Raw genomic sequence first — 26,020 nt, 5'->3', positions numbered from 1 at the left:
CATTTTTTGATTTAAACATTTTTTAAGAGTTTAGAATACTTGAGTGAAAAACTCTTCAAGCTCAAGCTGAAGCTGAAGCTGGAGGTGATGATCTCTAAAATACAGCAAAATGCAATGGAAATATTTTTGTAATTACTTCCTGCTCCCATCTAAATACAGCAACATTCTTTTGACTTTAAGTCGCAGATGTAAATGAAATTTTATTCAATGCGCAAAGGAGTTCGAAAAGTACGAGTAAAATAGATGAAAAAATGTTTAATGGAACATTTATTCACAGGAAAAATATCAACATGGATTTCAAAAATGAATGGGGACGCAAAGGCAAGAATAAGAAAAACGGCTTTGAACACATTTATGGATCAACACACAATAATACGACGCCGACCGAACGTTTCCGACTTTCTCCGAATATATATATACTGAAAGTTCGGTGCGAATTACCGAATGATCGGTTCACATGACCTTAAAAGTTCGGTGAAACCTTACCGAACTCGGTTGGTCGTGTGTTCCAAACGCCGTAAAGCCGTTCGATTAACAAAACCCAATACTTAGGTTTGCGCCACCGAACAACCGTATATAGGGTTTGGTAAAAATCACCGAACTTTTTTTTTCAGTGTAACATAGATTTAAACGGAGGAAATCCGGTGCGTTGTCAAATTGCTGGATCCGCCTCTGGTTGAAGCACGGAATGGGCTACATTTTGTAATTAGCCTCTATAATTTCTGGCTTATATTCTAAAAACAACGCATATACCATTAGTTTCCACACACACATGAGTGCTATTATAGATGAGACAGAATTTGCAATTCCTAACTGCAAAATGAAGTCCGATTGGTGACGCGACGGGAGGCAGTCCTAAATAATTGAGTTTTCTCGCGAGCCTGTTGATTCTTGCTAGTTGCAATCTTGATATTTCAGACACTTGCGAAGCGTAAATGATCGAGTATCGACAGTTCCCCATTTGAAGCTATGGTATAGAATCGATTATTTAGGTGTTCGTTGCGAACACCCTGTTTATCGATCCTTTTCTTAGGTTTAAATAGCAGACCAATCGATTCATCGCAAAGCACGCCACGCCACTGATTTCAGAGCGCAGGCTATGAATGTGCTTAACCCGTATATTTTCACCGATTTGATTCATCGAGTTTTGTTCGGAAGATATAAAATTATTGGGAACGAACCCCTTTTCATAGCTATTTCTTTTTTTTACGCTCCTTGCTCATCCAGGCAACGTCGTCTATTCGAATGTATTTATGTCTGTTACCGGCAAATCCCGATTTGCAGGCAAACCTAGGATTGCCAAGGGGGCCTCCGGGCAAACCTCACTGAAAATTTTAGGTAAACCTAGGTTTTCCAAACGCCATTTCAGGCGAGCCTCGACCCCCCCCCCTTTTTTTTTCTCTTTTTTCTCTTCTTTTTACCGCAATATGTCCGCACCGCTTATTTTTTGTTTATCTTAAATAAGACCGTACCGCTTAACTTTTCTGTACCGCAAATATGACCGCACCGCAACTATAACAGTGCCGCTTGACTTTTTTAATTTTGATCCCAAATGTAACGTTGGTAGGCATTAGGGTGCGGCGGTGCGGCTTACTTTCGTCATGTCGAAAAATCGACAAGGTCCGGGTGGCAATCGATGCTATCTATGAAAATAATAGGCTGTTTAAAATTTGAGCCAATTTTAAGCTTTTTTAGCTGATGCTCAAAGGGATCAAAACTATGGGCAAAATTACATTGGTTTAAATGGGCGGAAAAACGCATGATCTGCGCAAATGCGTTTTTTGGATCTAAAATGCGCTTAAATGAAGAAAACCGGACCAACTCTTAGAGAGGCATATAAGAGCCCATTTGAAACGAGAAAATCACACTTATGACCCATGAGTGAGGACAGGGGGGTCACGGCGTAGCCGGTTTTGATGCGCCGCGCCCGGAGCTAAGAATTCGCCTCTGATCGAACTCAAAATAAGTGTTCCGAAGTTGAAGAGGCAAATTTATCTCACAACTTGATGAGAAATAATGTATAATAGTTGTTTTAGCCTTTGAGAACTATACTTGGCCCTTTACAATGTTGCCTCACATACTATTTCTTGAGCCTGGAACGAAATTGGTGTATATAGTTTATCTTGCACTCGAGTGATCCCCCTACCCTCACCCATTGGTCAAAAGAGTGATTTTCTCGTTTCGAATGGGCCCCTAGATGCCTCTCTAAGAGTTGGTCCTGTTTTCTTCATTTAAGCGCATTTTAGATCTATAAAAACGCATTTGCGCAGATCAGGAGTTTTTCCGCCCATTTAAACTAATGTAATTTTGCCCGTAGTTTTGATCCCTTTAAGCATCAGCTAAGAAAGCTTCAAATTGGCTCAAAATACAGCCTATTATTTTCATAGATAGCATCGATTGCCACCCGGACCTCGTCGATTTTTCTACATGACGAAAATAAGCCGCACCCTTGTAGGCATGTTACATCAGAGGGTCCCAACGGCTGGATAGTGTGCATCTGGTAATACCAGGAGGTGCCAAAAAGCGGCCGCATTTGCACATAAAAATGCCACGCCATCACCAGCTGCAACAACAAATGGTCAACTAGACGGAACTTCATAACTATTTTAAACATTTGAAGACATTTTTTACAAGACTTATGTAATTATCAATTTTCTTAGCTATTTATCCCCTCACAACAAGTAGTCAAGCAGTCTTCACCTCATTACTTTTTTAAAAATTTGTATGACATTTTTTACAGTACGTATGCGATTATCAATTTTCTATGATATTTTCCCCTTTAGTTGTAGCCTTTCTCAGTGTCGTAAGTGTTCCTGAAATGAAGTCTATTTCAACCGGTAAAAATTTGGTCTCTACAATCTGCCTACTAACGTTACATTTGCGGTAAAAAAAGGTTAATCTGTTATATTTGCGGTATAAAAACAAAGTTTAGCGGTACGGTCATCTTTGCGGTAACGGAAAGTTAAGCGGCGCGGTTGATATTTGCGGTAAAAAACAAAATCGGGGTTTGCCTGAAAAGCGGTTTTTGCCGGTATCATATTAAATGGAACTACATCCACTTTGACATGAGCCCTTAATGCACGTGTGCTTTTGTGGATCTCAGAGATCATGTTAGAATTGGTATAGTTCCTCTTGATTTAAATGCGTGTCTATTGGAAAAAATCAATTGCCCATGGTGACGCAGCGTGCGTCGAGAACGGGTTACTGTGAGGTGACATGAGAGCATGAAACACGCTAGGACGCCTGCATTTTTTCAGTATGCAATACGGACAGTTAGTAAGCGCGAATAGTTGCGTATGATTCCGGCGTTATCAACATGATCAAATGTATGATATATGTAAATTTTTAAGTATGATAATGTCTCCATGCGTCAAGTAGGTAATTTCTGTTTGTCGGTGCGCTTACTTTTCTGTAACGTGTTAAAGTCTCTGCAGCGATTTCTCCATTTTGATTCAATTTTAAAATAAATACTTGGGGACAAATTAATGCTGAGATCATACTGAATTCACCGGTGCAAATTTTCTTTCTTTCTTTCTTTTTTTTTCAAGCATTATTGGTTTGGGAGGAATTTGACAGGATACCTTACTAGGTGACTCCCTCTCCTTATTTTAAAAAAATGACGCTTTTTTTAGATACTGGAATCGATATTTCACGGTGTTTGGAAAACAACTCACCCTGTAATTGTCCATGTATTATGCTCGAACAGCTTTGTGTGTGGCAAAGTTGCTGCAAAAAAGGGGCTGTAATAGACCACTAGACAGGGTACGAATTTCAGCATTCTGATACATGTTTCTTAAACAAAATTTCACGTAAAATACGGCGCGCATAACGAAAATTACCGAAATTAACTCCTTACGAAGATATTTAATGATTCTTGATGCGTAAATTCAAACCACCCGCTCACGAAAACTCAACGCTCTACGTGATTCACATCGCGCGCTAAACGTTATCATGACAGTCTCTGCTATATTAAAATCTGGCAACCTCAATTTTGACGCTTTGGCTCAGCTATAGCAAATTGCTCATAGTTTGAACAACAAATGGTGGGAAATGAACATTGCTCGATTGAGAAGATTGCTGAAACTGTTGTAGTGCACGGTTTGACTCACGTGGAGCTTTGAGTTTCTTGTGAGCGGGCAGCTCAAATTCCTCGTAACCAATGTGATGTAAAAACGTTAATATCTTCGTTAGGAGTTCGTTTCAGTAATATTCGTTGCGTTAATCGTGTTCTACGTGAAATTCTGGTGAAGAAACATGTATCAGATTGCTTAAATTCGCACCTTATCTAGTGGTCCATTAATTTTTCAGGGTCAAACTGCGTTAATCACGTAAAATGACGCATACGGTCGTGTCTCAGGACAAAATTTCAGACACTTGATAGCACGCGCATGTGTGCTTTGCCTGTACTACTGTGCTTTGCCGTGCAAAGGAAAAACGCCGTATGAACATTCGAGAGTTGCCAAATTTCCTTCGATAAAATGTTTATTTTTGAAGAAAGTTATGAATATTTTCCCTTTACATTTTCAGAATCTTTAAGTGAAATCGCGAGAAAAATTATCTAAAAAATTAGGAGGAAAGTATTCATAAGTTTACCAGGAAATTTGCGTTTTATCGAGGGAAACTTGGCAACGCCTGAAGGTTCATACGGCGTTTTTCCCTAGCACGCAGTGTAATTCCGATTGGCGAAACACGCGCGATTGCGATGAGTGCGACTAGTTATGGCTGTGAATGTGGAAAAGTTGCGGAGAGGGGGAGGATTTGCAAACATTTTTCTGGAGATAATGTACTAATCACGAAAAAATGCGCCAAAAGTAGTGTCTGTTGACAAATTTTCAGATCTTTAACAGTAATGAGCCTTTGTGCCTCGCGTTCGACTTAAATCGGCGCAGAACAAAATTTACAATGTAGATCGGTGAACCGAGGCTCTGAGAGATCGATATATTTGCATAGATTTAAATGGGAAAAAAGGACCCCATTTACAACTATGCAAATATATCGATTTTGGGAACCGGAGGGTGATCGTGTTCGGCGAACCGAGGCTCTGAGAGTATCGATATACTTGCATAGTTTTAAATGGGCAAAAAGGACTCCATTTAAAACCATGCAAATCTATCGATTCTGGGAGCCGGAGAGTGATCGTGTTATGCGAACCTAGGCGCTGAGAGATCGATATATTTGCATAGTTTTAAATGGGAAAAAGAGACGCCATTTAAAACTATGCAAATAAATCGATTCTGGGAGCCGGATGGTGATCTTTTTTAGTGAACCGAGGCTTAGAGAGATCGATATATTTGCATAGTTTAAAATGGGAAAAAGGGACGCCGTTCAAAACTATGAAAATATAGCTATTTTGGGAGCCGGAGGGTGATCGTGTTCGACGAACCGAGGCTCAGAGAGATCGATATATTTGTATAGTTTTAAAGGGGCGAAAGGGACCCCATTTAAAACTATGCAAATATATCGATTTAGATAGCAAGGTCGTGATCTTGATCGGTGAACCGAGGCTCAGAGAGATCAATATATTTGCATAGTTTTCAATGGGCTAACGGGATCCCATTTAAATTTAGCAAATATATCGATTTTGGGAGCCGAAGGGTGATTGTGTTCGCGCGAACCGAGGCTCTGAGATATCGATTTATTTGCACACATTTAAATGGGATCCCTTTCGCCGATTTAAAACTATGCAAATATATCGATCTCTCTGAGCATAGGTTCACCGATCAAGATCACGACCCGGCTCCCAGAATCGAAATATTTGTATAGTTTTAAATGCGGTCCTTTTTGCACTTTTAAAACTATGCAAAAATATCGATCGCTCTGAGCCTCGGTTCGCCGATAGTGGTTTGGTGTGCTTTGCGATGTATCGATTGTTATGCCATTTAAACCTATGGAAAAGGAACGATAAACAGGGTGTTCGCAGCAAACACCATAATAATCGATTCTTTACCATAGGTTTAAATGGCACAACAATCTATATATCGCAAAGCACGCCACGCCACTGTTCGCCGAACACGATCACCCTCCGGGTCCTAAAATCGATTTATTTGCATAGTTTTAAATGGCATCCCTATTGCTCATTTAAAACTCTGCAAATATATCGATCTCGAGAAACGGTCAAAAACGAGTGTTTCTGGCCCTGTTGCAAAAGTACGTTTTTGTCGGTACCGCGGACTCGTGGAGCTTTTCCGACCAGAAAATCGGGCTCAGCGGGTCATTTCCAAGCGGACTAGCTTGGTTTCGGCTCGATCGGAGAACTTTTTATTTTGACCCTAAAAATTTAGTCCATGGTACCCCTGTGGATCGTTCTCGATTTCGGAGGGGAAAAAGAAAGTCGAGATTAGTGTTGAATCCTATGTAATTTTAGGCGTAGAATCGATTGCGCCCGGTCCCGTGACTTGCCGAATTCGACACTAATCTCGACATTTTTTCCCCCTCCGAAATCGAGAAAAATCCACAGGGGTACCATGGACTAAATTTTTTGGGTCAAAATGAAAAGTTCTCCGATCGAGCCGATACCAAGCTAGTCCGCTTGGAAATGACCCGCGGAGTCCGATTATCTGGTCGGAAAAGCTCCACTAGTCCGCGGTACCGACAAAAACGCACTATTGCAACAGGGCCAGAAACACTCGTTTTTGACCGTTTCTCGGCTTAGGGAGCTCCGGCGAGTCTCGGGACCGGGCGCAATCGATTCTACGCCTCAAACTACGTAGGATTCGACACTAATCTCGACATTCCCCCCCCCCCCCCTCCGAAATCGAGAAAAATCCACAGGGGTACCATGGACTAAATTCATGTGCAAATGATGGCACGCTCCGGCAACAAGGTTCTGTGACGAAATCATTTTTGCCTCCAGAGTCTCCAAAATGTATACATCTTAGTGATCAAATGTCCAATCACTGAGAGCCAAATGTCACTCGCGTAGCGAGTGATCGTGGGTCCAGGGGGCGCAGCCCCTTGGCTGGCCATGACGGACGCGCAAAGCGCGTCCAGAACGGCTAGTATATCGATAAACGTACAGTGAGGTGACACTAAATCTATCGCTAAGTGAAGGCGTCGCGAACCCGGCGCGGCGTGGTGGCCCGAGCGAAGCTTTTTCCTGGCTGCCTGGCCAAGGAGATGATCATCATCATGAAAAGAAAGGCGGCGAAGAGAAAGGTAGGGAAAGAATGCCAAGGTCGCGGAGTCACGGACAAGGATGCCGCCTGGCGCAGGGGTGAAAAGGGGGAAATGTGCTAAAAGGAAAAGGTGGAAAGGTGCTAGAAGGAAAAGGTGAAAAGAAGAGTCAGGCGCTAGGCTGGTGAATAGAGATAGATATTGAAGAAGAAACATGGCATGGCGCCGTACTATATGTGTAGGTAGGAACGATACAACAGTATTACCTATTGATAATTTTTTTCTAGTATGGGAAATAGTATAAAAATAGATGTAAAAGTGAGAAAATGCACCGCCTAGTGACGTCATCTGACAGCATTTCCCATTTAAACACATGTACTTTAGCATAGTAGATCATTTTGTCATATCTTTTCCAATAATTCGTCACCTGCCCGACGTAGGGGCGTAACTACTATCAGCAATGAACCTTGTCCATGTCCATACAATTTAATGATTTTCCGGGCTCATCTCAATTTGTAGTTACGCCCTTATGTCAGCCGGGCGACGAATGGTTCAATTCAATACCCAGGGCAGGGGTATCCTCGTGTTCAGTTCACTCAGTAGTTTTCACTTAAACACGAAATTAATCAAATTTCAGACACCTGCAAATTATTTATTGATCCACAGACTGAAATTTCGATTTTTCGATAATTTTCCACAGGTTTAAATGGCAGATCAATCGATGTATCGCAAAACACGGCACGCCACTGTTTTTCTTTTTCATAGCTCCATGGCGTGCATTTTACGGTGGATTCTTAATTTTTGCACAATTCACTCTGAGTGCGATCGAAATATCTCAAAGCTTAAAGCATTAGGTGGATGTTTCGGAAAAACATGGTGTTCGAAACGAACACGTCAATAATCGATTCTTTACCATAGCTTCAAATGCGGAAAATAGCGATCGATCATTCACGCCTCGCCACTGGAAGTGTGAAGTGCACGAACACCGCGCTGCAAATTCATTTTTTTGTCTCCCAAAACTCATTAAGTCCATCGTTGCACAACAGCCTTTCGAATGATACCTTCGTGTTCAAGCTGCAACTGCGTTTTCATCTTTGAGGCAGAAAAACGGAACTGCATCGTCAGCCTGAATGACGCATGCACCTTATGCATTTGCGCCTTTATAAAAGCATGCAACTCGCTGGAGCTGCGTTCAGAATTAGTGAGAATTCTTAGATTTGACCACGTTATGGATTTAATCGGTTGCCTGATTGTAGTGGGCCTAGTTATCGTTAGCTCAGTGTCGTGTTCTGGTAAGTTATTTCCAGTGGTGTGGCGTGTTTTGCGATCTATCGATTGATCTGTCATTTAAACCTATGGAAAAGTACCGATAAACAGGGTGATCGCAACGAACACCTTAATAATCAATTCCTTACCATAGCTTAAAATGGGGACATCATTTTCGATCATTTACGCCACGCCACTGGTTATTTCGTCATGTATATTCGTATTTAACCTCCTTGTTTTAAATTGCCACAAAATGTATCATCAATTCAGTTTATTGTACCATAAGAGTGGGGTACCCACTCAAACTCATCCAGAGTATGAATCTTGAGGTCTAAGAGTGAAAAGGGTGGATTGAAGCAAAACCAGCATACATTTTTTGCCTAATTTTTCTTCCAGTTCGATTTTTTGGGCGCTTCTGGGTACCAGATGCGCCCTTTCCAACCGTTCGACTCCCCCGATGTAACATGTACTATACTACATGCCCTTTTGCCTTATGGGTAATGACGCCATTCTGGTACACCCGGGAAAATTGGATTATTTTCTGCATCTGGTATTCGTAAAAGTTTTCGTGAAATGTTTTGCTTTTAAGCATAACAATCTCGCACGGACGTATTACCTGATTAAAGTATTTTAGGGCCTCCTTATGCTTTAAATACTTATATCCAAGGCAGTACTTTCAGATCGATTTGAAAATATTACGAACAGTCACGTGATCTCTTCATTTTAGTGACGTATTACTGTGCTACTTTGTGATTGGTTCATTTTCTTGGCGCAGCATCGACACGTCAGCTGTTTGCGGCATTGAGCGGAAGGTTTAAGGTTATGTCATGGACCAAGAGAATGAATAAGGACCCCCAACTCCAGTTAGCGGAGACATTAGCGCTGCCTGGCCATAGAATAATAAAGCTTGTTATTCTATGGCCTGGCAGTGTTCACGCCGTGAATATGGGTCCAGCCAGCGCCGATGTCACCGCCGGCCGGCCGGTCCCTCTCTTCCCCGCGACCCGCGCTTCCCCTCCCCACTGCTGAACTCCTCTTCACGCGGCCCCGCTCCCCCGCGACCTGCGCGCCCTACCTCGCGGCGTCGCGACGCCGCGCCGCTGTCCGCTAGATCGCGTTGACGCACCAGCTTTAGAGGTTCCGCCGCTCTTTCCCGTCGTCTGATTTACAGTGCATCCTTTATGTTTCCACTCGCCGCTAACTTGATTTCTTCACAAGGTGCTTGTGGATAGTTTCAGTTCTTCGCGGTCGATCTGAAGTTTTGAAGGATTTTGTGGTTAAAGGATCCCACTTTAAATTCCATCTACGGCAGTCTTCGGGTACATAATTTGGTAGTAATATGTTTTGTCCAAGAAGCGCCCTCCAACGCTTGGGCGTTGGAACTGCTTGTTTTTATTTATTAATATTTTTTTAACCAGAAAACGATTTGGAAACAGAGCTGAGCACTCTCACTTGCATTTTTGTAAATACATGGATGATAATTTACGAAACATCAGAGAAAGATTCAGGGCGTTACATTGTTTTGTTCTTTGTGAAAAATAAAAGAAACAACAAAAACAAAGCCTGAGAGAAAGACAGACAGCGTGAAAAGCAGTTCACCCAAGTGGCAGTGATCGCGATAAGTTGCGATTTGATCGGATAGAATGCATCGCGATTTTATTGACGTCGATTTATTGCGATATGATGGGATAAAAAATTGCGATTTCATCACATAATTTGCAACCAAATCGCAATTTTATCGACGGCGATTCATCGAACTGAAAATCAATCAAGTGATAAATTGAGATCAAATTTCAAATTCATCGAACACGATTTTACAGAGGTAAAATTGCGCCAAGATCGAGGATAATCGCTCAGACGTTGATAATCCTAGCTAATGGCGATTTATCGCCGAAAAATCAGGGGAAAATCGCAACTTAATTTCAAAATATCGCGATTTTTCCGTTGAAAACTGCCACTTGGGATACACTAATTGAATGGCTTGGAGGACAAGACGCATAAGTTCTGTTTTTGTATTTTGAGGAATACGTGTTTGAAGTTTCGAAACTACACGGATCCTTATGGCGGAAAGAAAGTCCAAACTGACCTTTCGCTTCTTAGGAATAGAAACTTGGGAACGAATTTTTCATAAAATATATGCGTTAAGACTAGTTTTACTTAAATAATTAATATCTCATTTATTTTCAAAAACTGAACTTATGCGTCTTGTTCTCCAAGCCCCTAAATTGTGAGTTTTTTTTGGAAATTCGTCCACAAAATATTCCGAAAATTGGAGCGCAACTTGACTCAGCGCTATGGCAAATCATGTCTCTCCCCTCCAGGGCAAGGCCCGGCAAATTATCATATGAAACTTGAGTCGATCTGTAGTGATTTTAAAAGGAAAAAATAATCCAAACGAAAAGAAAAACCTTTTTTTGGTTTCACGGAAAACAAAGTAAGAGCCGGGAATCATAGGTCATCCTCTGAACAGCTTCTTCTCTTTAGGATGCCTTGTTCGGATTACAATGTAAAACTTTACATCGAGATAAAGGAAGCCTTTACAATATCATCCGAAGGAGGAAATTTGTACCGGTCTCGAAATAAATTTATAATAAAATAAAAAATATACATTTTCGAAATTTCTTATGGTTCCCGAGGTCTCAGGGCTTACGTCATAATGCACATAGTTCCGTTTAACAAAAATACGTCCAGTTATACAGTTGAATTCAATTGAAGGTTCGTCCTGTTCATTATATGCAACAGTGGCGTGGCGTGCTTTGCGATAAATCGATTGTTATGCCATTTAAACCTATGGAAAATGATCGATAAACAGGGTGTTCGCAGCGAACACCTTAATAATCGATTCTTTACCATAGGTTTAAATTGCATAACAATCGATACATCGCAATTCACGCCACGCCACTGATATGCAATCTCAGGGGTCTACTTAATCACAGTATAAACCATACTGCCGTGCTAAGGAAGAACGCCGTATGAACATTCGAGAGTTGCCAAATTTCCCGGGATAAAATACGTACTTATTTAGGGGGCAAGTTATGCACATTGCACATATTTCCTTGAAATTTTCAGATAATAATTATATTAAATTACAAACAAATATGTCTGAAAATATTAAGGAAGAAGATTAACAACTTTTCCCAGTGAATTCGTTTTTTATCGAAGGAAATGTCGCGGCGCCCGAAGGTTCATACGGTGTTTTTCCTTAGCACGGCAGCATAAGGAGCCTCCTTAAGGGCAGAAGCTGCTTAAGAAAATACTATTTATATACAAATTGTAAACTGTTCTGGAAAGAGTGACCATGATGGGGTCAATTTACTTCAGAGGGCAGAATATATTTTCCGCACAAAGTACTTTTGTGGTAATTTTTCCGATTAGCGTTGCCACAAAAAATAATTTTTTGCTCACTCATGTTTCTTAAATATGCCTCATATTTTTCTCGACGTTGCCACATACAACAGAAAATTATTTGTGCGAAAATTATTTTGTGCGACAACGATACCTAATCGGAGAAATCACCACGAATGTACTTTGTGCGGAGAAGATAGTCATCCAGCCGTTCAGAGTGCATATCTGCCGTGCCAAGGAGCGGTGCATGAGCATTGAATTGTGCATAATTGAAGCGTTGGATGCAGAAAGGACATTTCTCGGTTGCGGAGTTTTATAATATTCAGTGCTAATTTATATTTTACGAGGAAAATTATTGAGTGCATCTTCTTAGATAATTCGTTTTCGGTATTGTAAAATAATAGAGAATATTCAGTAAAAGTTACAACGACTTACATGCATTTGGTTTCATATAAAGCATGAAAAGGTGGCGAAAACTTTTTGAGACGCCGTAATCAAGGAATGCCCTGTTTATCAATCATTTTCCACAGGCTCAAATGACAGATCACTCTATATAATGTAGCGCACGCCACGCATAGAGTACGTAGAGTCGTATTGTAAGTGGGAAAGCTGGCGCCACTTTTAAGCATTTTCCAGGTCCCGAATTCCGAGACTCCTGTGTGACGCTGGGTCACTATTTCGATACATATTCGATTGTTTTTGATACAGGGGGACCCGGCTAAGTAATCAATGTAAACAAAAAATATTTGAATCCCTTTATACCCAGAGTTACAACGTTTCCATTCTGGTCGAGCTTGGTCAATCCTTCGTTGGGCTGAAAGTGGCCTTAAAAAAACCAATTCTCGCTCATGGAGTCACTAAAGGGCGCACCAAGATGACGGTGTTCAAATATGTAAAAAAAAAATAATGGAAAAAGAAGCAGTTAATTAACCTACAACACCCCAGTGTTGTATAAAGCGCGCATTTTTCCTCTTGGTTGAGAGGACTGCATCTGATCGACTGATCGACTTGCAGAATACCGTCTCGTGTTAGAGTGTACTTGTGAAAATATTTGTAGACCTTCCATACCATTTCAAAATGCCATGGATTATTTAAAAACTATCTTTTTTAATGCAACCTCAGTGGACCTTGTGGACCGTAGAAAGTTGCTTAGTCAACTATACTGCGGATTAGCATGGCGAGAGAGGCAGGCCCGCCACAAGGCCCCCCCCCCCCCCCCTTGTTTGAAGGGGCTATGTAATTTCATGTCGACATCTCTTTTTTAACATTTTTAATTTTTTTCTTTGCATACAAGAAAGCTGTTATTTACCAATTATTTATTTTCGTTGGATTATATATGGTTTCCGGAAGTTAACGCATTTAACTTTTAGTTTCGCTTTTTCGGCGTAAAGTATGATAATTTTACTCTACTCATATGCCCGAATACGCATCATTAGTGACCTATGTGCTTCCTAAGTTGCCATTTTTTCATTCAAATAGATGTAACTGAAATGTTGGATGTGTACTATACTACTTTTATGTCATTGCTTTATTTCTTTATTTATTTATTTTTTTTTTTTTTGCGTAGGTATAAATTGTTATTTTTGCTGAATTTTGGAGAAAATATTGCTTTAAGAACGTGGAATGTAAATTAATTTTATTGAAAAAAGAAAATACCATCATTAATTTGGGCGAACAGAGAAAATATACATCAATATTTGGGTCAACATCTCCCTGATTATATGAAGGATGAATATATTAGTATTTCTGTATCAAAAAACTTAGCTCTTGTCTTCAGAGATACAATGATTCTAGTCCAAGTCAATTTGTTTTATTGAAAAAACAAAAACAAAAAATAAATAAAAAAAAAAACAACTGAAATGTTAGACATACTATTTTCATGTCTTTCTATTTGTATCAATAGGTACTTTTTGCTTAACTTCCGAACGTTGAATGCAAATTAACTTTATTGAAAAAAGAAAATAACGTCATTAATTTGGGTGAACATGTGGCTGATTATAAGAAGGAGGTATATTCCAGTATTTTTGTTTAACATATTAACTCACGAGAAAATGTTCGTAAATTTATCATCTAGCATTAATTATTAGTTGATGATTAGTCTAAAACATTCAATACAACCATTAAAAGCTAACTGCTATCGTCGGGTATCGAACTTCCGGTCGCTTATTGCCCGCACCTCACCGGGACGGTGGAGCGGCCTAGTCGACTAGGCTATCACGGACCTGCATCGGACGTTGAAAAAATAGCATTTAAAAGACTTGGACGATGGGTGGGACTTATCACAAGAGTTGTCCTTGAGACGCTTCGTAGCTTCTGTTTTTCTAGGATATGAGAGAAATGAGCTAAGCGCATTGCTGTAGGAGCCATGGTTCGCACTGTTTTCATGTCTCGCAGGGTTCATCTCAGCATGCATTTGCCATCGCGGCAGTAAGCTGAGGCGATATTTGTTTATCCATGAATTAAATCAATCAATCGAGCTCTGATTTTGACTTCTTTGTCCGTAACGAGTCCTCCAGAACAATTTTCCACCTTGTACGATGGTTATTATTTCTTTGCTTCTATTTTTCAAATTTGAGGTGGGATAATGGCGGCTTCTCAAGAGCACCGAGGTAGGCGATCTTTTGCACCGACGAACAGAAAACTGATGGCGAAAAATAACCAATCAGAACCTCCCAAAAAAAAGAATTTGCCCAAAATCGGAACTTCGTGGTTCTGCGCAGATTTACCAGTCAGACACGACATCTCAAGGTGGAAAAAAACTCGCTGAAAGCGAATTTTAGAAATCAACACAACTTGACGTAGAGACATGATTGGCTAAAAAATACAACGGTTTTTGATACATCGGAAAATCAACCAAAAATCGAACACTGGGCGAAACGCTCAAGGTCGCAGAGGCATAGGGAATCCCATAGCGATAGCAACGGAACGATTGTAATATCATGGGGAACTCCGTTCCCATGACAAAAAAAAAAAAAGATATCCCTCAATATCGTTTGTTTGGGTGCACACTTTTGTGACACCATGGCCAACCCAGGCCAGCTGATAATCGAGATTGAGATGTCTTAACTCTGGGTATGAAGGGACTCTAAAGAAGATAGGCCACAGCTGGTCTTAACGACTTTAAATTTTTTGACGAGTCACAAGAAAAAACTCTTCAGATTCTTGAAGTAGAGTGTCTACTGAGTCATTTAAGCCAAAAAGAAAAAAATTCTGTCGAGCTCCTGGAAAATAAAGTCGATTTAAAGGTATTTTTGGGCTAAAATAGCCAAATTATCCATAGCAAGGCCCGTCATATTATTTAAAAACTTGTTTTCTTCCTGGGTATTATGCCCAAGTTTCTTAAACATGCATATTTTAAGCCTCCGATTACTTAAACTACCAATTTTAACCATATGGTAAATTTTGGGGGCCTAAAATGAGCCCTCAGAGCCAAAAATTGCAAACATTTTTGAAAACTTCGGATTTTCAGGGGGGTGTTTTTTTTAAACGTTGTTTTTTCTACAGTCGTCAATGAGTAATTCTGAAGGGCATTTTCGATTACATAATTGAAATTTTGACTGTTCAGGTGAAGGGGGAAGGGGGCACCAGGCTTTGCTTTGCCATTCTCACAGTTTCTGAAAACGCTTGAAAATTCCCTATTACATTGGAAGTCCAAAATATCCCTTTTTATTCATTAATTACTGTATCTGATATTATAAAATATGCAGCAGGAGTTACTGCCCCCCCCCCCTCCTCCTCCCTACGAGATGCATGTAAACCTTGATCTTACTGCGCGCGCTACCGGATCCTTGCTTTTCGCGTGATGGCAGTCCGTTGTACAGTAGATCCGGGCATTTGCAATAAAACATTTGGCGGTCTTTAGCATTACATATAAATGGACATGTTTATGCTACAAGTTTATCCTGCAAATGCCCGGATGCGAAAAGCAAGGATCCGGTAGCGCGCGCAGTAAGATCAAGGTTTACATGCATCTCGTAGGGAGGAGGAGGGGGGGGGGGCAGTAACTCCTGCTGCATATTTTATAATATCAGATACAGTAATTAATGAATAAAAAGGGATATTTTGGACTTCCAATGTAATAGGGAATTTTCAAGCGTTTTCAGAAACTGTGAGAATGGCAAAGCAAAGCCTGGTGCCCCCTTCCCCCTTCACCTGAACAGTCAAAATTTCAATTATGTAATCGAAAATGCCCTTCAGAATTACTCATTGACGACTGTAGAAAAAACAACGTTTAAAAAAAACACCCCCCTGAAAATCCGAAGTTTTCAAAAATGTTTGCAATTTTTGGCTCTGAGGGCTCATTTTAGGCCCCCAAAATTTACCATATGGTTAAAATTGGTAGTTTAAGTAATCGGAGGCTTAAAATATGCATGTTTAAGAAACTTGGGCATAATACCCAGGAAGAAAACAAGTTTTTAAATAATATGACGGGCCTTGCTATGGATAATTTGGCTATTTTAGCCCAAAAATACCTTTAAATCGACTTTATTTTCCAGGAGCTCGACAGAATTTTTTTCTTTTTGGCTTAAATGACTCAGTAGACACTCTACTTCAAGAATCTGAAGAGTTTTTTCTTGTGACTCGTCAAAAAATTTAAAGTCGTTAAGACTAGCTGTGAGGCATTACTCGTATTCCACACCGCCATTATGGATCGAGCATGTATCGAAAAATAAAGACCGAAGCTCGGCGCACACCGGGCTCGGAACTCGTCGACCAGAACGTTGCGCCAGCTCTTCGATTTTCATTACGCTCCACGTACTCTATGACGCGACGCGGCGCCACTGATATCGATCGTTCCGACCAAGCTACCAAAAATGACTGAGTTACTACCTTATGCCCGGTTTTTGTTTTAGTTGAAACGTTTATCGAGACCAAATTATTTCCCTTTCGGTAAATATTGCCCAAATGCATTTTATCTTTCCTCCGGGTTTTAGAGCACAGACCTGACCAACTGTGGACCGAGGCTATATGTGAAGTTACGTGTCTGGAAAAAGAGGGATATGTCGACACTTCCTCTCTAACTCGAGTGTTTAAAACAGATATAATACCGTTAGCCAAAGCGCATGTCACGCATTCTCCAACAAGATTTCTGAAGAAGAATGTAAACTCTGGATGCAAGTGTAAGATTAAGACCAACAATCCTGATCTCGTGAAATACTTCAACAGAATGGGTGCGCCCCTCATGCAATTTAAAATTTATCATAAGTTAAGAGGCTCGCATCATGCCCGGGAGTGGCTTAAGAAGCATAATATCACAGTCCAGTTCCCCCACCGTCCGGAGTCCGAGACACTCTCAGGATCTCAGAAGGTTTATTATTTTATTAACTTTAATGACATGATGTCCTGAGGGTTTCGTCATCAACCTTCTCCCTTAGGGGTATTAGTATAAGCTCATACATGAAGCTAGCGAATCGCGATAAGTTGCGATTTGATCGGAGAATATATGGCGATTTTATCGACACCGATTTTTTGTAATATTATCGGATTTACAAATTGCGATTTCGTCTCATAAATTGGGAATAAAATCGTGATTTTATCGACGGCGTTTAATCGCAATGTTATCGAACAAAAAATCGTCATAAATTGAGATAAAATTTTAATTTTTTCGAACGCGAGTTTATAGAGATAAAATTGCGAGAAGATCGAGGATAATCGCTCTTATGTTGATGATCCAAACGATTTTATCGCCGTAATATCGTAAAAAAATTGCAACTCAATTTCAGAATATCGCGATTTTTCAGTTGAAAAATTACCACGAATAGGCTTTATAAGCTTCAAGATCACTTTGGTCGGCCAGGCAGGTCTAGTGGTCAGTGCAACTGACTCTGGGTCAATTGGTCCCGGGTTCGAATCCCGGTAGTGACTTCAAGTATATTCACGGTACTGACGAACAGATCTATAGTAAAAATAATTCTACTCGGTCTCAATACCTGATAATATGAAAGGCGGCACTGAATACGAGTAGTGTCCCTAAATGGCTGTAGGATCGGAACATAATCCATTAAATCAACATAAAAAGGATCACAATGCAACCTTGTTGCGCTCATTCAGTCAAAAATTGACCGAGTTATAGCGAGTTTTAAGCGACGTGTTCCTTTACCTCCTAGGAAAATTTTAATTTTTTTTTTGGATGAGAAAAAAAAACAAATAAGAAGCATCAAGTTCCACCACAGCAAAATGTTGACAACCAGTGCTGTGTAGTGTCAGGTGTTACAAACTTTTCACAGATACATCGGTGAGAGACGACCGAAATTCGAATAGTCCTGGATGGTGCATAATGTTTATGAACGTTTGCATACGTCGACCTTTGCAAAAGAGTTCATGGAAAATAAAAAAGGTTAGATCCCCCCCTCCCCCATAGTCCAGACTTAGGTCCCTAAGATTATTGCCTCTTCTCGGAGCTAAAAACAAGACGTTCCAACGTAATTGCGTTGGAGGACGCTTCTTTCAGTGACAGGGGGAAGTAATATAGTTGTCCAAACTTCTTCAGTCACATGAAACATAAAAGAGAACCATAAAAAAAAATTCTCCCCGGCGATGGATCGATTCCCGATCTGTGGAATTTAAGTCAGGCGCGGAGGCACTTGGCCACGCTGGAAACGCTGTCTAAAATACACATTTGACTAAACAATTGACTCATAGCTCGGAGAATTAAGAGAGGTGTTTAGAAATATAGGCCACATGCTTCTCAGCGGTTTTTCGAAGCTCTCCCTTAGCGTCTTGGCCCAATGGATTGGCCTTGAGGCAAATTATCAATACTTGGATTTTCATGAATTAAATCAATCAATCGTTCAATATAAACGTCTAATCTTGGCTTTTATGAACAGAATGGGTCCTCTAAAGCAATTGCCTACCATGTACAATGCTCATTATTTTTTATTTTTTATTTTTTACTTTTTTTATATTCTTGAAATTTGAAGTGCGATAATGGCATGGTGGCCCCGGAAAAGTTACCTGACTATTTCGAAAGTAGTCTTGAAGAGTACGTGTGCGATATAAGATAAGATAATTATATTAATTTGTATATAAAGCCATGTGGCTATGATACAATTTCAAGTAAAAAAAAAACAATCTATGGTTTATATACATATAGATCATACTAGTTACATAGTTTTTTAATTTTTTCAGGAAAACTATGACTCCCTCTTCCTTGAAGGCCCCTCGCAGTGATGGGGATAATATGTCAAATATTTCCACTGTTCTGTGAATACACGCCTTCCCCCTCTGCTCTTTGTTTTTATTTGATCGTGGAAGTCATTCCGTTTGGAGATTCTGCGATATTAGGAGAACTTGTCTCGGAAAAATTGAATAATCTTTTCGCTCTTTAGTTTTATTTGTAAAAACGATCAAATAGTGAATGGGCTGTTGCACAAGGCATAATAAATTCTGCCATAGTAAAGGAGCCATAATATTGTCCTGAGTTTTGGGTGTTATGTAAACATTTTAATTAAGTAAGAATTAATCCATATAGTTGAAATTAGCAGAGTAAAAGAAATTTTACATACAGGGTTATCCAAAAGTCACCTACCACCCATGTAACTTTTTTCCTAATTGAGACAGAAGTTTGAAACTTTGGGAATGTTCCTCGGTTTAAGGTAGCAACTTTTTGGTCCCCCCAAAATTTTGGGGGGCGGGGGCTAACTTTTTTTAAAAACTTTAAAATGGCGGCAAAAAAATGACGGAAAATCCATATCAAGGCTGTTTACCGATAGATTTGCACGAAAGTCAATACTCTGGTGGTTTTTGGCTCGAAAAAAATTAATCTTCCATTAGATTTTGGAAACACTGAATATCGTCAAATCGTCAAAATATCGTTTACGGCAGTATCGGCACTCGGAACATTTCTGCATCTTATTTAAATTTTATCTTATTAATATTTTCAAGGAAAGGAACACCTTTGGGGGGGGGGGGAGGCTATAACGATGTTAAGTGGAATTCTCTGGAATCTGCGGATTTTCAAAGAGAACACGAGAAGAATTTATAATGTAAAAAGTATTCTTACATATGGATATGAAGTTCGGCAGATGGAGAAACGGACATGGATGTGAACAGAATGACGGATGAAATACTGCAGAAAAAATGCTTGATTCTATTCCTCCAAACAGGACTAAGGGGACGCCCAGTGGATGGGTAACAACAGGAGTTTTTAGAATATTTTAGTGTGGCTTCCTTGAGTTTCCTTAGTTTTACTGCACATATTTCAAAAATTGATATGTATAATGAACAATTATAATAAATAATAAAATAATAAAATATAATATAATAAAGTATAAATTATTAATAAAATATGATAAATAATTGAAATATAAATATTTAAACATTACGAGGCCCAAAAATAATGTAGCCCGGGTAATAATGTCCTTGCACAAATTTTTTTTATCAAAAGCTCAACATTTGACATAAGTTTTTACAACCACAAAAAAATGAAAAAGATTACAATTTTGGCGCCTATACCAAAATGGCATCATTGCCCATAAGGCAACACGGTATGTGCCATGTATACATGTTACATCGGGGGGTCCCAACAGCAGAAAAGGACGCATCTGGTATAACCAGAATCGCCCAATAAGTTTGAAAAAACTATATTTTGACTTAGTGGGATAGATAATTATTATGCTACCAAAAGTGTTTCAATACTCTCACGAAGGAAGTTTTTAAACAGACGATCGAAGCTGAGTGGAAACATGCAAGACTTCAAGCAACCTTTGCATGAAAATTACGGAAAATTAAAGAAAGAGGGGGAGGGAGAGAGGGGGAAGGAGAGAGCGAGGGAGGGAGAGGGAGGGGGAGAGGGGGAGGGAGAGAGGGGGGAAAGAGAGAGTCATTATAATCGGTAAGAACTATTTAAAATAAATGAAATGGAAGACTTAAATGTGTATTTAATTTTTTAGTCTTTTTTCCGCCCCCCCCCCCCACAAAAAATTCTAAATATTTCTCAGGGATTGCGCGAAGACGTCGCCTAAAAATCGCTGTAACGCAGCAAATTTTTAATCAAATATGCTCAACTAAGTCACGTTACAAAGGTAATAAAATGTTTTTTAAACTCATGCAACCCGCATTTTGCCACCTTTAATTATTTGCTCATATGAGGGTTTGGGACGAAACTTTTGGGACACCTATGTATTTTTAAAAAATTGGTTTCCTTTTATTAAGTAATTTTATTTACTTTCATAGATTTTATTAATTTCTATCAATTTAATATTTCTTCTGCAATTCCATTTATCATTGCCAATTCCAATTATCTTTAACAATGCCATTTAATTTTATAAGTAAAATTAATTTTTGCCCTTTTATTAATTTTTATTTGATATCACACACTTTTGTTGATTTTACTTATATATTCATTTTCATGTTCTTCTAAGCCTCGGAAGAGACAGTACTTCCGGTATGCGCAGTATTACTGATGCACCACTGCTGAAAAGCTACCAATACAATATTACTTAAATTGTAGAAAAATCTCCTGTAAAATTTGAACACGGAAAGAATTAATGTCGGGGAAAATTGATGAAAAACTGAAAATTGGGAATATTTAGAAAAGACCCAACAATGCTTGACGTTTTTATGACAACAGACATCTGCATTGATTGGAGCAGGTTACTCCGAATTTCAAGGGTACTTTCATTAATACTATCCTACAGAAGTGAACATAATAATCGTTATCATGGGCGGAACTAGGAATTTTCTGTGGGGGGCACAGAAGGATATAGAATTTGGGCCGAGGGGGGTCTGGGGGGACTCCCCCAGCTACAGAGAAAGGAGAGGGATCCGGGGAGAAATTTTTGAAAATTAGAAAGTCTTGAGAGCAATTTAAAAACATTCTCAATGACAAATTAAATGGAATTATATATTAAAGATGACAGAAAGAGCCTCCCAAAATTTGGCCCCTTTTTAGGTATTCGATTCGACCATCGACCAAAGTTTAAATGAAGCTTATATTAACATAGAAAACTCAGGAAAAAATTTCAAGATGAGTATAGACCGTTTTCGAGTTACGGGGGGGCAAAGGGTCGCGATCCGGCCTAATTGTTTTGCTGTTTTCTTGTAGAATTGATTTTATCGGCGGGGTTCTTATCGTTGTTTACGCATGTGTAGCACATGGATTCGCTACGTGTATTTAAACACGTAGAATCGATTTAACATTGCCCGAATCGATATTCTGATCAGTTAAACCGATTTTGAACGAGTTTTTAAGGAAAAGCCGATGATTTTTCAGGATCGAAATTGTTTATTTTCGATTCATGAATGAATAAATGCACCTGAAATGACTGAAGCACGACGCAACCCTATGTAATTTTGACACGGAGAATTGATTTTTTAAAAGTTGACGAGTCAATTAATCTATCGTTTGTAATCGAATTTTAGCGATATTTTACGAAAAGATGACTTTCGAATTTAAAATATCGGGTTTGCCTCCTCCGAGATCGAGATATGTACCCAACATGATTGGATCACATCGCTCTTACGTATTTTTAATACGTGGAATCGATCTATAGCCGATAAATTTCGATATATCGAACAACTTGTATTGAATTTTTGCGATTTTTTGCGCTTTTTTGCGGAAAATCGATGGTTAATTAATTTTATAATATCGGGATTGAGATCGGTGTCTCTCCATCCAAGATCGGAGAAATGTACCCTTCATGAATGTAACACATCCATTCTTACGTATTTCTACACGTAGAATCAATTTTAAACGTCGACGAGTCGATATATCGATCTGACGTACACAACTCTTGCGATTTTTATTTAAAACGGAATATTCGATCAGAAATCTACCAGACTTGACTGTAGGTACATCGATATCGTTTTGTGATTATACTCGCAAAATCAATTTTTGAAGTCGACGAGTCGCTATATTACTGGTCATATTGACTTCTTGTGATTTTTAATGAAAATTGATTTTTCTTATCAGGAATGACATAGGTGACTTAAAGGTCGCGGGTGAGATACATGCACCTGACATGGTCGAGCACCGCAGCCCCGTTTCCACATACTTTTTACACGTTAGAATGCATTTTTAAGGTTCCATAAAAAAATCACAAGAAGTCTATATGACCCAGTCAAATATATCGACTCGTCGACTTCAAAATTGAAAATTTTGCGAGAATAATCACAAACGAAACGATAGTGCTCCAGTCATGTCTGGTAGATTTCTGGATCGATATCCGTAAAAAATCGCAAGAGTGTTACGCTCAGATCGATACTATCGACACGTCGACGTTTTATAATTGATTCCTACGTGTAGAAATACGTAAGAATGGATGGTTACAAACATGAAGGGTACATTTCTTTCTCCGATCTTGGATGGAGGAGACAACCGATCTCAATCCCGATAAACCATCGATTTTCACGCTAAAAATCGCAAAAAATCGCAAAATTCAATACAATTGATCGATATATCGACTTATCGAGGCTATAGATTCGATTCACACTATAAAATACGTAACGGAGTCCGATGTGATCCAATCATGTTGGGACATATCTCCGATCTCGGATGAGCAAACCCGATTTAATTCCGAAAAAAGTCATCAATTTTTTCCGTAAAATATCGCTAAAATTCGATACAAAACATAGATTAATTGACTTCGTCAACGGTAAAAATCAATTCTCCGTGTCAAAATACATAGGTTGCGTGTGCTTCAGTCATTTCAGAGTGCATTTATTCATTCATGAATCGAAAATAAACAATTTCGATCCTGAAAAAATCATCGATTTTACCTTAAAAACTCGTTCAAAATCGGTTTAACTGATCAGAATATCCGATTCGGCAATGTTTAAAAATCGACTTCTACGTGAAAAAACACGTAGGAATCCATGTGCAACACAAGCTAAACAACGAAAAGAACCCCGCCGATAAATCACTTCTACAAGAAAACAGCAAACAATTAGGCCGGATCGCGACCCCTTTGCCCCGCCCGTACCTCGAAAACCGTTCCTATACGCATCTTGAAATTTTTTCGGGGGGGCTGAGTTTTCATGTTAATAAAAGCTTCCATTTAAACCTTTGGTCCGATGGTCGAATCGAATACCTAAAAAGGGGCCAAAATCAGCCTCTTTTTTGGGAGGCTCTTTTGCTGACTTGTTTTTCAAAATGTCAAATCTTACTGTGGGCTTTAAGTGAATTTCTCTTAATTTAACGCTCATGAAAACAAGTATTGCGCTAAAATGGGCGTAAAACCACAACCGGATACAGTCAAACTACATTCCACGTTCCTCACTCGGAGAAAGCCGCTCTCTTTGCGAGAAATTCTCATCTTCTGACATCTTTGATCGATTATAATAGGATTTAGCTCATATTTATTACACTTCATATGCCTTTTACCTTAGAGCTAATAAGTAGCTTGGGTCCTTGATATTTTTTGGAAGGAGCCGAGCAGAATTGTGGAAGGCGGGCCGCCCCGCCCTTTACTTCCGCCCATGGTTATTATTTGATTTACTTGAATAGGTATTCTATTTAATTTAATTTCATTCTTGTTTGTCAATTTTATTTCATTTTTATTAATGATAACTATTTTTATTCATTTAATTTAAAACCGATTCTAAGCACAAGTGGACTGAGGAGAATTGTGAAGCTGAGTGCTGGAGGAAGGAGGGGTATTTGGACGTTAGGGACATTGATATAAAATACAACAAATATGGCCTGACGGAAGTAGAGATCACCAATGCGCAACTCGTGGATAAGAAAGGCGGGAAGACTGAATGCAAGTGTACAGTTAACTCCTCCAACATGTATCTTACCTGGGCCCTTAAATGGAAGAATGTGGACCCTGATATATTTTTTAAGCAGCACCAAAGAGACCCGTATATGGCCCGGCTCTGGTTAGCCTCAAAAGGGTTCAAAGTCAGGTTCGAGCCCAAGGTACACCCAAAACTCCGGTTATTTATTAATTCATGAATTGAGGGGCTTGGAGGGCAAGGCGCATTAGTGCAGTTCTCGAAAAATTGAGATATTAATGATTTCAAGTAAAACTAGTCCTAATGCAAATGCACATTCCGTGTAAACTTCGATCTCAAATTCCAATAATTAAGCATCAAAAAGTCAGTTTGAACTTCCTCTCCGCCATGAGGATCCATTTAATTTCGAGACTCCAATCTCGTATTTCTCCGATTAGCAAAAACTGCATTATGCGCCTTGTCCTCCAAGTCTCTCAATTTTACTTCTTTACATTCCTTTTACATACTTTTACTATCTTGATTTTCATTGCGTTTAATGTTACGCCATTGTGTTTTTGCATGTTGAAGGATAGGGACCTACGCCACAGAGGCGTTACGAGATGGGGAATGGGGGGTCGAGAAATTCAAAATTTAGCGTGACATATTTTATAAACGGCGCCCATTGGAGTTGAGACATTTTTCAAAGAGACTACGTGACAATGGACATTGCATACTACGCTCATATTCATATTAGTCGTTGTTTCACATGATTTGTAGCGAGCCAACTTGTCAAACTAAAAAATGCTACTCATAATAATGAAAAAGTGAGTGAAAATGCGGATGATTTTCTGTGCCTCTCAATTCGTGCAGCTGCAATGGTTTAGTTGCGCTGATCACAGAATCCTGTTTTGATGTTTGATTCTTGTGGATCGGCCAAAAATAATAAGATCCCTCCAAACAGCAACTTTCTAAGTTCAATATTAACCGAGATGTCGCGTCGCCGCACAGTGGACCGAGTCAATGGGAGAGGTCGGACAGAATTTGGCAACTTTAAACGTTTATAACTCCTTTTATACAAAATTTTGAGGTTCCGAGAGTGGTTTCATTGGTTTCTTCGTGAAATTTTCTTTTTAAAACACCACTTGAAATTTAAAATGAGACGAAATAAACATATAAATTTGCAATTTAAGTTAAAAAATTCGTGTCCGACCCCTATCATTGACTCGATCTACTGTGCGCCGTGCCGGGGACAGTGATTCTAACGCGTGAAAAAGTTATTTCGTTACCTTTCGGCCAAAGTATCACAATCGCCATGCGACGTTTCAAATTTTCCGACGCCATTTTATTTTTTCACAGAGGAATTGTTGGTGGAATCTGTTTGAAAATTTCACTGAATTTTATCGACAGCACAAAGAAAATTCAGTGAAATTTTCGGACAGCTCAGTAGAACGATTCTTCTGTGAAACAAATAAAATGGCGGCGGAAATTTTTAAACGTCGCATTGCGCTCGTGATACTTTGGCCGGAAGTTGACGATTTACAGGGTAAAAAAAAATTAGACCTATTTTTTTTTCTCAAATTCAAAGGTGTTACCTTTCATTTGCAATAAAGTTTTCCTAAGTAATCACTCTGGTAGTGCTGCA

General features: G+C 39.4%; 1 protein-coding gene across 1 annotated transcript; it reads left to right on the top strand.

The window, feature by feature from the left end:
* Positions 1 to 8,284: 8,284 nt before the first annotated feature.
* On the top strand, positions 8,285 to 24,634 carry LOC109034701 (uncharacterized). The gene is made up of 3 exons (XM_072303987.1): positions 8,285 to 8,405; positions 16,659 to 17,032; positions 24,269 to 24,634. The coding sequence occupies exons 1-3, from the start codon at positions 8,342 to 8,344 to the stop codon at positions 24,617 to 24,619; spliced, it is 789 nt and encodes a 262-aa protein (XP_072160088.1). The 5' UTR covers positions 8,285 to 8,341; the 3' UTR covers positions 24,620 to 24,634.
* The last annotated feature ends 1,386 nt before the right edge of the window (positions 24,635 to 26,020 follow it).

The sequence above is a fragment of the Bemisia tabaci genome, chromosome 9 (assembly GCF_918797505.1).
Source record: "Bemisia tabaci chromosome 9, PGI_BMITA_v3".
Classification (NCBI taxonomy): Eukaryota; Metazoa; Arthropoda; class Insecta; order Hemiptera; family Aleyrodidae; genus Bemisia; species Bemisia tabaci.
The sequence above is the reverse complement of the archived record's forward strand: the minus strand, read 5'-3'. Positions and strand labels throughout refer to the sequence as shown.